The sequence below is a fragment of the Prunus avium genome, chromosome 6, assembly GCF_965620075.1.
Source record: "Prunus avium chromosome 6, drPruAviu1.hap1.1, whole genome shotgun sequence".
In the NCBI taxonomy this organism is placed as follows: Eukaryota; Viridiplantae; Streptophyta; class Magnoliopsida; order Rosales; family Rosaceae; genus Prunus; species Prunus avium.
In genome coordinates, this window is record NC_142289.1 from 32,629,265 (window position 1) to 32,644,100 (window position 14,836).

The window sequence follows — 14,836 nt, forward strand, 5'->3', positions numbered from 1 at the left end:
GAAGAACAAAAAATGATTAAACAGAATTTTAAATACAAAATAAAACAGAGATTTGGTCTAACCCTAATAAGAGAAGAGAAGAGAAGAGAAGAGAAAAGAGAAGAAAGGAGGAGGTAGGTGTTTTTGGATTCTAGCGGTGGATGGCGGGGGCCCACAGAACAAAAACATGTTTTTTATTTGATTAATTTCAATTCTATGGAATAGTTTGTCTTGTTGTTACTGTGATTGTCTGGTTGAAGGTTCTGATGATGTGGACTGTATCATGATGGCTGGGACATGCCACTGCAGCTGATTGTGTGAGAGAGAGAGAGAGAGAGAGAGAGAGAGAGAGGATCTTGATTTTTCTTTTTCTTTTTCTTTTTCTTTTTGTTTAGAGAATAGCTTAGCTTAGGTTGTGGTCCATCTAACATTGAGAAGATTGAGAGAACATTTTGTGACCAGTCCTAATCAAACCTAAAAGCATGCCAACCACCATTATTTTGTACCACTCTGTACTGGTTTTACGGCTGGGTAGCATATGTACGTCTACTTCATTGATTATGTACTCAAATTATACTTGTTTTTCTTTTGTCTAATTGCAAGCCAATGAGGGAGTATACCTTAATGTGAGTGCAATCTATAGATTTATTGAGTTCAAAGACGGGATACAGCTAATGTCATTATGTGCATTGACTGGAATCTTAAGGAAGAAGGGAAAGGAAATTGATTTCTGTTGGTTTTATTTGGTTTTGTGTGACCGTAACTTGGTGTTGTTTAACTAATTCACATGTTATAATATAAGAAGACGACGTGTATAGTATAAGTTGCTCTTTTGTGATCGGTTAATTAGATCGACCTGATCGATGATCAAGACTAATAAATCTTAAATTGTCTAATAAGATAACATTTGTCTTGTACCATGCACCTTGTACACCTTAAATTAACTACAACCTGCAAAAGTGCAATATCGAGCCCAGATCATATCATATATAAGCTCAATGCTTCAACCAAATCTTCTCTTTTTTGCTCTGCCCAAAAAAATTAAACTATACGTAATTACCATTTCCTGGTCTTGATGAAGGTTCGTTTTCTCTGCAAAATATCACCTCTTAGATTTGTGTGGACTTGTGCTTGGAATATAATCACCGCACTAACAATGACATGCTCATCATAAAGCACAATTTTAGTTTTCTTTCCATTTCCCAGTAAAGAGAAACCTTGCCTGTTTTCTTGAAAGCAATGCCAAGACTCTGATCAATGTTTTTTTAATATTGGATCATTATAAAACCCAAAAAAAACAAAAACAAAATCTTAAACATGACTAGGGCATGTTTGGATATGTCACTTAGAAAATGAAATGGTTTTTGTCGGTTCTAAGGTCTTGATCTTAATCATTCACACTTGAACACACGGCAGCTTTCTTGCTCTATCATTAAAGTTTTATCTAGAGCTATCATTCCTTAATGAGAATTATTAGCTCACTAATTGGCTTATTTGTTTTAATAATCAAATTAAAGACATCATTCTTTTGTTATCCACATGCAACCCACTTATGATGGTCGATAGATCAGCCAATCAAGTGAAGATCCAACGGTTGATAATCATCCATCTTTACATGTGTTCAAATTTGCCATATTCGGACCAAGATTCTTGGAGTAGCTAGCGGGAAACACAATGTACCAACCAAGATTTTCATGTATTTTGCATGTTATCACCTGTCAGAAACCAAGAAAATAATAAACAAACAATGATTGAGACCACCATCATATCGCATCCTTTGGATCCTAAGAATATGAAGTTTTGGCTTCGTCTCCAACAATCCATTTCAAGAAGAAACGTATGTAAGAGCAGTTACAATATATCCGAGGTCTTGCGTTCGAATTCACCTCTCTTTCTTAGTAACGCTTGTATAAAAAATAAAAAAATAAACATTCTAAACAAGAAATTTTGATGATGAAAATAGTTGAATAATGCAATTCACAAGCAAGCAGAGCAACTTTGGGGGTGCAATTACAAAACATTGTGGTGGTGGGCCAGGGATGAGATGTGGGGCCAGATGGGGATGAAATCATCGGGATTGATCAGTCAATTGAGTTGACTGGTCAAATGGATCGGTCAAAGAAAATACTGAGGGCGCAAAAATGAGAAAAAGAGGTAAAGTGGGATGGGAAACTGTGCCAGGCTGGGACATACATATACATGACAGTGATAGTGAATAGTGAATAGTGATTGTGTATGCATCTTCTGTGAAGAAAAGAATCTGGACTTTGAGTGTTTGGTTTATAACTTAATATCACACATTCACATCACACCCATATCACACTCATAGAATTTGATGGTCAAATGGATGCATCTTTTCAACCATCAAAATCTACGGGTGTGATGTGAATGTGCGCCTTCATTTCTTTGTGATTTGTTATAAGTAAAGCGAATTTAATTTGATGATTCGGTTTTTTGATCTGTTGTTAAAACAAGTTTTACAATTATTCCTAATAATATTCTCACTGCTGAAGTTATTGCTTCATGTAATTGATTAACTTGATTTATTGAACGTGATTTTTCACACATTTTTTTATAGACGGAATTCTAAGACATTTTAGAGAATCATTACTTTCGCTCGTATCGAATTCTCACTATTTAATTTCTCAATTGGGCAGCATGCATTTTCTCATGTTTCTTACAAAGCAATGGTACAATGAATGAATGGTGAAGCATTGTACTTTCCTAGTTTTTCCTAATTTGTTTTTGTTATTTATTTATTTGTGAAGAACTATACATTAAAAATGAAACTTTTTTTGGCTAAGGTTTCAAGTTTAAATGTATATTTGTTTATAAAGAAAAGAAAAAGAAAAACTCACATTAAAAAAAAAAAGAAAAAAAAGAATTGAAGTTGAAGTTGAAGTGTGAACAAAGTGGAGGCTGGTTGTTAGAAATTCGAGAAGCGGGAATAGGAGGAGCCGACTTGGAGAAGCAAAGAAACACGTAGGGACAGCTGTGAGTGATATGGTCGGTGTAGTGCGGGCTCCACCGGAAAAAGCCCCGGTCCTTCTTGCTCCGACACGTGGCACCACCGATGCGGCTACGAGACGAATATTTCAGTTTACGAGGAAAGTACACCGCAGCACCGCAAACAGTCCCTACACCCTCACCTGTCAAGTCCTACTGGGCCGCCTTAGTGGGCTTTACCGGTGGACCCCCACCTTGTCCTCTCTTCTCAAGCAAAGGATAATTCTCCTCAATTATTTTATTATTTTTGGTATTTTTTAATTTGACTATTCTTTATATTTTCTTTATACAAAGGAATTTATAAATTAATCCATGTTTATTTATCAATAATGAATATGTATTCTAATAAATATTTAAGTTAATGATTGGTTACATACTTTTAATTTCAGTCGTTGAATTGCATTTAAGAGGCTACAAACACATTTAATGAATGTAGTCCAATAACTAGGATTAGAAGTATATAACAAATCTTGAACATAAAATACTTATTGGAGAATCTCCCTATGAAAAGAATGTGAACGATTCCAATTGCCGACTTCTTAGTCTTTTTTTTTTTTGGCCAAGCCAATTCCTTGGTGTTTTGGGTTCCATATTAAAATCCGTAATAACACTCACTTAGAATTTGTACAATTCCTATTCATATACTATAATTCCATATGGATATGACTTATTTCCATACAATTTCTTTATTTCCCAATTTCTTTATTTTCCATACAATTTCTTTATTTCCATATGGATATGAATTTGGGTGTTGGGTTTTTTTATAATTTCAGCCCCCATTTTGGGTGTTTTAGTGAAACTCCCTTTTTAATTTTACTATTCTTTATATTTTCTTTATACAAAGGAATTTATGAATTACTCCAATAGCATGTTTATTTATAAATAATGAATATGCATTCCAATAAATATTTAAGTCAAGAATTAGTTATATACTTCTAATCTCAGACGTTGAATTACATTTAAGAGACTACAAACACATTTAATGAATACAATCTAACAACCACGATTAGAAGTATGTAAACAATCTTTAACATAAAATATTTATTGGAGAATCTCCTTATGGAAAGAATGTGAATGATTCCAATTGCCGACTTCCTAGTTTTTTCTTTTCTTTTGCCAAGCCGATTCCCTGGTGTTTTGGGTTTCATATTAAAATCCATAATAACACTCACTTAGAATCCGTACAATTCCTATTCATATACTATAATTCCATATGGATATGACTTAATTCCACACAATTTCTTTCTTTCCTAATTTCAAAGTTTTCTGATCTCTTACATTCCTCGTTTATGGTGAATAAACATGCTATAAACTCATCAAATCTACAAAGAGAGTGATTCAAACTTTAGTGTAACGGAATGGACTCACCACATTAGCCTAACGGCTTACCCTACAATATTCTATTTTTATAATGGAGATGAGGTTAGTTGGTTATTGGGCACGTGGGAATAATGATGGGAGAGTCACGCGGGGCACGAGAAGGGAACAGGTACACGTCATCATGGGCCGGATGGGATGAGATCATGAGAGAGGGTGTTTGGTAACGGACTGGGTTTTGTCGCCAAGTATGGGAATGGCTTAGTTATGAAACATGTTTGGCGACTCCGGTCCAAATTGTATTTAACTTATTACGAGAACCTTGGTAACATATACATTTTATTTTGTTCATACATTCCATGCAATGTTGCTTGAGAGCCACAAGGTCCATTCCCTCTATCACATAAAAACAAAAACAAAAAACAGATTTTCTCAGATTTCGAACTTAATCTTTGAGATTTTCTTTGATTATGTTAAATTGTATTATCAGAAGTAATTAACTTTAAAAAATAATGCAAAAAATCGGATTCAAACGAAAAATATAATATGTAATAAGTTTTCATTAGGTCATAGAGTTTTTTTGTGTTTTTTCAATAGAAAACAGGGGCGCTCATGGAATAGTGCAAGTGGTTGCTTGAACTACATTGAAGAGAATGTGAGTATAGTAGAGAATAAATGCTGCCAGCCCTTGGCTTTCATGTTTGAAAAAATTAAGTCTTTTAGTTGATTGGTTTTGGCTGTACTGATTATTGTGGCCGCATGCAGGATGAGGTTCTGATTGCTGGATTTGGTCGTAAGGGACATGCTGTTGGTGATATTCCCGGAGTTAGGTTCAAGGTTGTGAAGGTCTCAGGCGTGTCACTTTTGGCTCTCTTCAAGGAGAAGAAGGAGAAGCCAAGATCTTGAATTTCCTATAAAATGTTTTATCTGTTGTGCTACTTAAACGTTTTGATTTAGAGATTTTGTCAGCATTTTATTCCTCCATTGTCCGTTGTTCTCTTCTCCTTTCTATAATCAGATGCTTATGTTTTAATGGAAATTTTGTGGCAAAATATGTTCTTTTTTTCTGATTATGTTTTCTCGATCACTCCAATGCTCATATTTGACTTGGCCCATTCATCCTTGAATGCTTGTTTATGTGCTTTTAGTAGTTTGCAATGTATAGAGGCGTGAAGTTTCTGCCTGCATGATTTTGGTTATGTCACTGCGGAACGAGCCCCTTTGGGTTTAACAAGGTGGTTGGTTCTATTCATTAGTCAAGCTCTTGTTTTTTCCACTCCACTAGCAATGGATCATTCTCTTGCTCTTGCATACATATTGTATGTTCATTTTTAATTGGGAAAGATTTATGATCTTAATTCTACTTCTACATTTTCTCCAAAACCCAAGTCTTAGTTACCTTTTATATTTGGCACAGCACTGAGCACACTCAACTACTTTGTTTTCTCCATCCTATTCACAATCTGCTCTGCTTGTGTAGTTAGCCCAAGCCTGATGTGGAAGCTAACAAGTGAAAGGCCCATTTCTTTTGCCTATAATAAATGGCCTCTCTCTCTCTCTCTCTCTCTCTCTCTCTCTCTCTCTCTTATGTGAACCCGATCAATCACAGAGAAAAAAGAAGAAAAAAAAGGACTCTTATGTGAATGGTAACCTCTTCATTTTTTATTTTTTTTATACAACCGAGATTGAAAAAAAAGGAGAATCAAACCTAGAATATCGGGCGCATAACTAAATACTCTTACACTTAGCTTCGAGTTCAACCCATTTGCACATAAAAACTCGAAACAACCCGTTATGGAAGTAGCCCTGCATATATACAATCTTATTAAACTATATGATGCACATATTTATATTAAATACTAATGTAAAAATCAACTACCCTAGCTTAATTGTTTTATGTCAAAATTAGTACATCTAATAACATAAACTACCATTTAATATAGGTATGCATGAGATGCTACTTACAATGCAACTCTTAACAGGGATGGTCACCAAGGCAACATTTATCTTAACAGATATGCCTGACACTTTTCTAATTGTCTTAGTTCTTAGTTTTTGGAAGTTTAAAAAAAATATATATATACAGGGGCGGATTCACGCTTGGTCTAGAGTGGGCCCTAACCCAGTGCTGACTTTGGAGAGAGACAAATCAGGCTTAATTGTATAAGCTCAATTTAGAAAAATTAAATAATAGCCCACCCTTTTTTTCTAGAAAGCAGCCCACCTCATATACATTATCTACAGTCGAATACTTTAATACTTTCATTTCTAAAGTCTTTTTTCTCTCTCTTTCTTCTCTGGTTTATTTAGCCTTTGATTTGGCTCAAATAATGTTTATATCTCTCTGATTTTGTTTTTTCAATTATATTCATTTTGCTTCTTTTGAAAATATTGAAATATGGACCATTCCTCATTGAACCACTCCGCCGACCCAAAGTTGGTGAGCTTCAAATTGATCTTCATCTAAGCCTATGAATTTTGGTTTTTGGTTTTGTGGGTTTTCTTTGTTTGTTGTAGGTTTCTTTGTTCATATATCTCTTTAAAAATAGTTTTTTTAAAAATGAATTTTGAAAATAGTTTTTAATCTGAAGGAAATATACTGAATTAGTCCAAAAGTATACCACTTTCATTGATCTAAAGGAAATATTGCTTCTTATACTGAATTAGTCACGCGGGGCACGATAAGGGAACAGGTACACGTCATCATGGGTCGGATGGGATGAGATCATGACAGAGGGTGTTTGGTAACGGATTGGGTTTTGTCGCCAAGTATTGGAATGGCTCAGTTACGAAACATGTTTAGCGACTCCGGTCCAAATTGTATTTAACTTATTACGAAAGCTTTGGTAACGTATACATTTTATTTTGTTCATACATTCCATGCAATGTTGCTTGAGAGCCACAGGGTCCATTCCCTCTATCACATAAAAACATAAAAACATAATAGAATTTCTCATATTTCGAACTTGATCTTTGAGATTTCTTTGATTATGTTAAATTATATTATCAGAAATAATTAACTTTAAAAATTATACAAAAAATCGGATTCAAACCAAAAATATAATATGTAATAAGTTTTCATTAGGTCATAGAGTTTTTGTGTGTTTTTTCAATAGAAAACAGGGGCGTTCATGGAATAGTGCAAGTGGCGCTACCGTGCTGGGTCTTTGATTTTCAAAGGCTCTCGAAAAGAAAAGTTAATGAAAATCGATGCGATACGAATCTCCAATACTCATTGTAGAACTTTGGCCCTGATTGAATATAGTTCTTTAGACGACTTCATACAGAATGTGAAAGCCTAAAAAGACTTTAGCATGTCAATGAAAAACAATATAGTAAAATGAAAAGTGAGGTGGATATATATTCCATCGTTTTGGCATGCCAATACACTTTTTTATGCAAAACATTCCCCGTTTGAAGAACAACCAAGATTTCATTATTATTTTAATCCACGATTTGACTAATAAATATACCTTGTCGGCATTATTTTTATGCTAAAACAAGGCCAAGTGGCCATGTGTCGTCCTCAAGATTAACAACTAATTAAGGGCCTTTGCTTTCTCATCTTGACACATCATCAGCCAGGAAGCCACAAGGCTGCTTCCATTATGCAAGATCACATAATAATATTTAATTCCAATTAAACCAAAGCCATACTTGATTTAATGTCAGATTTAACAAGGTTTTTAGTAATTAAATTTTTATAATATTGTTAAACACTAGTTAACTTATGCGAGAAAAAAATAAGAAGTTAGAATCCATCTCATTTAGGTTGGAATCCTTTCTCATCACACCACATTGCGTGCACTTTGCAGCACACATTGTTATATGACATTGAATAACAATGAAAAAACGTTATATTTACCGGCAAGGATAAGGAAGGATTTGCACCATTGTTTCATTTCCATGATATTATCAATTTGAATATTATATTTATGTATAGACATAAAATGAACATTTATAAAATAAAATATTTTTTATATGAGATATCGGAAGAAACTAATACATAAGCCTTCAATGATATCATACATGTGAATTCTAAAAATATTATGAAGCTGTGTTTGTAGAGACAACAAATTTCAATAGACTTTTTGGAGTCTATAAAGTTGCTTCATGCCAAAACGGTAATTTGAAGAAGTCGCCTCTTTGTTCTAGTCCCTCAAATCAAGAAGAGATCAAGAATATATTTGTGACATGTTGGGAGTTACTATTGTCCTATGCCATGAATATTATTTGGGTCTCCCTACTAATGCTAGAACGGATAAACAAAAGATGTTTCGAGACATAAAAAATTCGTGTGTGGAACATAATTCGTGGTTGGGAAATCATGTTGATGTCTACGGCAATAAAGAAGTTTTAAAAAAATTTGCGTGTCATGCAATCATGTCATATCCTATAAGTGCGTTTTCATTGCTAGTAAGCATATGTTATGAGATTCAAGATGTTGGTGGTCGAGACGTGATGGTAAGAGAATTTACTGGAAATCATGGAAATCAATGTACTTAAATTTTAGTGATGTATTGACTTCAGCGAGTTTGTGAGTTTTAATTAGGCTCTACTTGTAAATAGCGTTGGCGAATTATAGAGTTGTCTAACTCTTTGATTGCATGAATGTTCAAGGGCAGATACTTTCTAAAATATGTTGGCAAAGAAGCATTCTTTTTAATTAAAATGTGGATGTAGAGATTGTGATTGTCATATATTAGTAGGGACACCAAGTTAAATGCTGTAAAATGTTGGAATCTATTTTGCTTTCGACTTCTTTTGTGACTTCTATAGTTAAATATCATTATTTTATTCAAGAAGGCAAGGCCACACTTTTAAACATCAATATTATTTGATTTGTTGAGATTAATGAATTCTCATTTGACTTTAAAAAAAAAAAAAAGAAGCTAAAAGACTATAAATATTGAAAATTTTCACCAAGCACATACCAATTTATCAACTTTTAGGTAATTCCAAATTTTGTAAATAAGGTCCACTCAATGGTACTATTCACTCTATCGATACTTGTATTTTATTTTTTGTAATTTGGGCTTCATTTTCATGGCTCAAACAAAATTTGGGACCCTAAGATTTATTTATTTATTTATTTTTTTGAGAGAGGGACCCTAAGATACTTGGGTTGGAGAAGGTTTTTGAGTATTGTTGAGGCCCTGAATTCACGTTTCTTACAACCCAATCTAATTTCCATTTTTAAAGAGAAAAAAATTAAATAAAATTAAAAGTGAATAAGCAAAACATTTTATGGTCTTTTGAGCATCTCGGAAAATATCTCAGGCGCCGTCTGGAACTTATCTCAACCCGCCATGGCGGCGTCTTCTGTTGCACGATCCGCAACAACCCCTTTCCCACTAAACGTCGTATCGAAACCCTCGCAGTCCGATCACTTTCCCAAAACAGCTTTAAACTTCGACCCTCGCTTCAAATGCTGTCGCATCGCCCTGGCCCTGGCCTCTCTTCGCTCAGACGACAACGATCGCAGCAGCAACGGCGGCCACGGCCACAACCACCTGGTTGGAGGTGCTCTAGAATTGGACAGCAGCGCCTTCGAGGACTTCCCCTATGACGTTTTATCGAAAGACTTGCATACTCTCCCAAGTACCATTTTTCGCCCTTGTCATTGTTGTGATTGATCTGTAACAAATCCGGTGTCATTTTCGATTTCGTGTCTTGCTTGCTTCAGGACCTTTGTCATCGACCCATCTCTCCAATTCGGTCTCTGATGGCTCCCGCCTTCGTGTTGCATATCAGGTAAAGAGAAAAAAAGAAAAAAAATAGCACTCAAGTGAAACATTTCCACTGTTATGACTGAAAGTAGCTGCCTTTTTTTTGTTTTTTTGTTTTGTTTAGTTAGTTACTTATATGTGTGTATTCTAGCAGGAGGAATTTTAATTGATCAACTAACATTCAATTTCTGACAAAGGGTTTTCTTTTTAATTAACAAGCATGGATTTCAATATTAATAGATGAGTAGAATATCATGACTGTATATGCATATATTGTATATATCCTTGATGTGTATGTATTGATTATGTTCGAAGTGCACCTGGTGTAAAAGTAGCTTGACTTTATAACTCTCACTAACTTTTTATTGAGTTGGTTTTATTAGAAACCAACCCTTGATTGAACATTCTTCTTGTATCCATCATAAGTGCCAGTTTTATGATAATTGAAGATTAGGAGCTCCCCTATCTGGAATGTGAATAATATTTATAGTTTGATAAAAAAAAATTTGTTGCTTTCAAATAGATAGGAAAACATCAAATGTTAATTGGTATCTCATTAGACTTAAATTTTGCATGCACGACAACTATAAAGAGAATATGCTGTCCAATAATGGCTTTGGACAAACATTCTAGTTTTCTTACCATGCAATTTTGCAACAATTGTGATTTTCGATAAAGTTGAATTATGGCTCTGAATGATACAATTTTTGATTCACAGTTTCAAACGAAAGCATCATTATGTGTGTGTGCGTGCGTAATGCTATTCTCTATGACAGTCCTTATATAAGGACTTGTTTCTCATTTATAAGGACGGTTGAAGTCTCACCTATTGTGTGTATTAGCTCTCTAGATTTGATCTAATAGCTTATGTAAGGCTTTTGTAAATCTGTTCTAAATGGTTAATATACTCAACCAGAGTCATCGCTTTATTTTCTGGCTGGAACTTGAGGGTCTTCAACTGAGGTTTTCATTTGATCATTTTCATATGCATGTGTGTGATGAATTTGGTTAATGCTAATTTTCCCTCAAATTATTTAAGTTTGGGATTGGTATTGAATGAAATTAATTCAATTGTTTATAAATGGTTGAATGTTGAAATTTCAGGGGGTTCGTGGAGCATATAGTGAATCAGCTGCGGAGAAAGCATATCCAAACTGCGAAGCAGTGCCTTGTGAACAATTTGATACCACTTTTGAAGTGAATACTTACTAATTTTTTATCATCATCATTTTTCTCATTGTTGGATCAAACTGTGCAACTAACTTTCATTTTAGGTTTTCAATATTTGTTAATGAGTATTCACCTACAATGCATATGGAATGTGGAAATTAAATGATTATGAGGCTCCACAGTTAGTAATTGTTAAGGGAAACTGCATTTGATTTCATGGACTTTAAACCACTGGACATTGCTAAGTCAGGCTGCATGTGAAAGGTTTTTCCTTTAGGGGCTTGATTTTGTAAGAAGTAAAGTAACTGATAGCATGATTTTGGAATGGTGAAAAATTAGTTATCCTTCCCTTGGAATTACTCTAACTTCTGATTATGCAAAAATTTGGAGTTAGAAGCCTTTTGTATATAAAAGAAGGGTCTTTGGTATTATCAAAATGATGGACAAATTTACCTTAATATGTTAAAGTAGGGAAGGAGTTTTTAGGAAAATATTGTATGCTCCATATTTCTTCCCCTTCGTGTTGTTTTTGACTTGTGCATATTTGATGCCACAAGGAGTATGGTTATCAGCTTCATCTCTAATAGGAAAACCACTAAACTGTCTAATATGGAATTCATGTTCTTAAATATGGGATTAACTGTAAGTGTTTTATTCTTTCCCCATTCAACTCAATGCAGGCTGTTGAACGTTGGCTTGTGGACAGAGCAGTCTTACCAATTGAAAATTCATTAGGTGGAAGCATCCACAGAAACTACGACCTTTTACTCAGGCACAGGTTGCATATAGTAGGGGAAGTGAAACTTGCAGTTCGGCATTGCTTACTGGCTAATCATGGTGTTGAAGTGGAAGACCTGAAGAGGGTTCTTAGCCATCCACAGGTATATAAAGCAGTGCTCCTAGATTCTCTGTCCATCTAGTATTTTCTCATGATTCCCCCCAATAACTAGTCATATTTCAGGCTCTTTCTCAGTGTGAGCACACGTTAACCAAGTTGGGATTGGTCCGAGAAGCAGTGGATGATACTGCTGGTGCAGCAAAGGTACGCCCTTGATCAGGTAGTTGGGCAGCTGATTTTCTAGTCCATTAAGTCCTGATACGAAGTTACCTCATGAGTCAGGATATGTGCATAGTATTTGTGTTTGTGTTCGGAGTTTTTCTTCTCTATCTTTCCCTCCAAAAACTATAATTGGGTGTCTATTTAAGTGGAGCCGCTTCAATACAGTCGTCGTGTGGGGCCTGCCTATTTTAAGTGGAACAACTTTCATTACTCTCAGCTCAGGGGGCCTTCTGGTCCAGTATGGTTGAAGTAGGTTGCATTATTTGAGGCTACAGATAAAACTACAATCTTCTTAATTAAATTGTCTATTACTTTCACCTAATTGTAACTATCATGGCTTTTATATTGGTGTCGCTGACTGTACTCTATAAATTGTAGCATGTTGCTCTCCACAAACTAAAAGATACAGGAGCTGTTGCTGGCTCAGCGGCTGCAGACATTTATGGTCTGACGATACTTGCACAGGATATCCAGGTTTGTCGTGAAGGAAATTTGGTGTGTTCATGATTTATACTTCACTCCAGTGGTAATTTATATGCTTCTATGTACAGGATGATTGTGACAATGTGACCCGGTTTCTAATGCTTGCGAGAGAACCTATTATTCCTGGCACAGATAGGCCATTCAAGGTTAAGCCCTTGCAGGATTAACAAGTTTTGGTTGTTGAATACATTGGTATCCAGTTTACTGTAGGTAGACCTCCTTTTATAAATTGATTTTTTTGTTAATCACACGGTTATTGAATTTATAGACGAGTATAGTTTTCTCACTAGAGGAAGGCCCTGGGGTCCTTTTTAAGGCGCTTGCTGTTTTTGCTTTGCGTCAAATCAATCTCACGAAGGTTGGTCCTGGATTTTTTTATTTATGAGGCTTCCTATAATTGCTTCGTGCAACTGTTGATTTCTTAGTTTGTTTCATTAACCAGATTGAAAGCCGTCCCTTGCGGAAGCAACCGCTGCGAGCATCTGATGATAATAATGGCAGATACTTTGACTATCTTTTTTATGTGGATTTTGAAGCATCAATGGCTGATCAAAGTGCACAAAATGCCCTTAGGCATCTGAAGGTTCTTTTTTTCTTTTTGTTGGGTTTTTGTTTTGTTGTGTGTGTGTGTTTGTGGGGTGGGGGGTGGTGGGGTCGGTGTACTGTGTATCTTCAGTTGAAATTTTTTCTCAACCCTAAGAAGGGAATAAATCTTTAATTATCAGTGAATTAGCAATATGCATTTCCTTGGCAGGAGTTCGCCACATTCTTGCGGGTGCTAGGGAGTTATCCGATGGATAGAAGCATGATATGAATGACCTACAAATGTGGTAAGAGTAACTTGTGAATCCTTTCATATAAATTTGAGCCCTTCAAGGTTTGGTTGCACCACAAAGTCACATATGTTCCATTAAAACAAAATTAAATTACAAGTTCTCTCTTGCATTTTTTTTTCGTACTTCTAATTTCAATGTGGGACCTACAATTATTAGAAACTTCCTCCCATTTCTGTAATTTTCTTTTAAATGAAGTGGAAGGTTCTACTCACCTATAAAAAGGGCTACTATCTCTTTTTCAAAAATTAAATCCAATAAGAGTAAATTACACAGAGCTCTCTTGAGGTTTACTGAAATTTCAGAAACCTATTTTAACAGATCACACAAAGCTCCCTTGATACAATACACTAAGCATATGTAATTTTTTGAAATAGTAAAAAGTTCCTGTAATTTTCCTAAACCTCGATGTAGCTTGATGTAGTTTCCTTATAAATAGTTATGACAAAGTGTATGCAAAAGAAAGTGACAGGTATATCTTTTTCTTCCTAATATCAACTCTCTATACTTCTTGATCCTTCCATCATTTTCGTTATTATGTAGAAAATATTACCTATATTAAGAGTGTTGTGATAATGTCAAATTTACAGCATAATTTAGGGTGCAGTTGTTTTTGCATGTTTTATGATGTTTCAATTCTATTCTGATGAGCGTTTGATTTCTGATACTTTATTTTTCTTTTTATCATTGGTCTTTCTGTTGCATGGATTATGAAGGTATCTTTGAAATGTGGATGATTTTCCTTGTGCAGCTTTCGTCTTCCATCATTGTCAAATTTCAAGAATAAAATTGACCAAATTACATCACAAATATTTCTGAAGCTCACTTTACTCTTTGCTGTTGTGCGCCCCTGCAAGTACAGAAGTTGGATAATGTATTGTTAATAGATGCTGGTTGACATTGCACGTGGATGCAATTTTGTATTGTCTTCTCTCTACTTTTTTCATTTAATTTTTAGGTTTCCCCTCAATTCTCGAGAAAATTTAGTCATCTCGCCGGCATTCTTGTTGCTCTCATCTTCTCAGAATTTCTGCCCCTTGTTTATCAAGTATTTTTTTATTTTAAATTGGACTTGTTTACCAAGTTGAAATAATTATTATAGATTGATTATCATCAATATGACGTTCTTTGTTAAAATTTCTAGTTTCAATGTCTAGATTATTTTTGAAAATTTGAAACATACAGTTTAAAATCCTCCATTCAACACTATTCTGCCACCTACAAGGAGCAGTGGGATTTGTTCAACATGCAAAATTCAG

At 34.8% G+C, this 14,836-nt stretch overlaps 1 protein-coding gene across 1 annotated transcript; it reads left to right on the plus strand.

Annotated features, from left to right (window-relative positions):
• Positions 1 to 9,474: 9,474 nt before the first annotated feature.
• Positions 9,475 to 14,694, plus strand: ADT2 (arogenate dehydratase 2). Its single transcript, XM_021953478.2, has 11 exons — positions 9,475 to 9,903; positions 9,989 to 10,056; positions 11,136 to 11,228; positions 11,882 to 12,082; positions 12,163 to 12,243; positions 12,640 to 12,735; positions 12,813 to 12,890; positions 13,013 to 13,102; positions 13,187 to 13,327; positions 13,499 to 13,574; positions 14,329 to 14,694. The coding sequence occupies exons 1-10, from the start codon at positions 9,612 to 9,614 to the stop codon at positions 13,556 to 13,558; spliced, it is 1,200 nt and encodes a 399-aa protein (XP_021809170.1). The 5' UTR covers positions 9,475 to 9,611; the 3' UTR covers positions 13,559 to 13,574; positions 14,329 to 14,694.
• Positions 14,695 to 14,836: the final 142 nt, after the last annotated feature.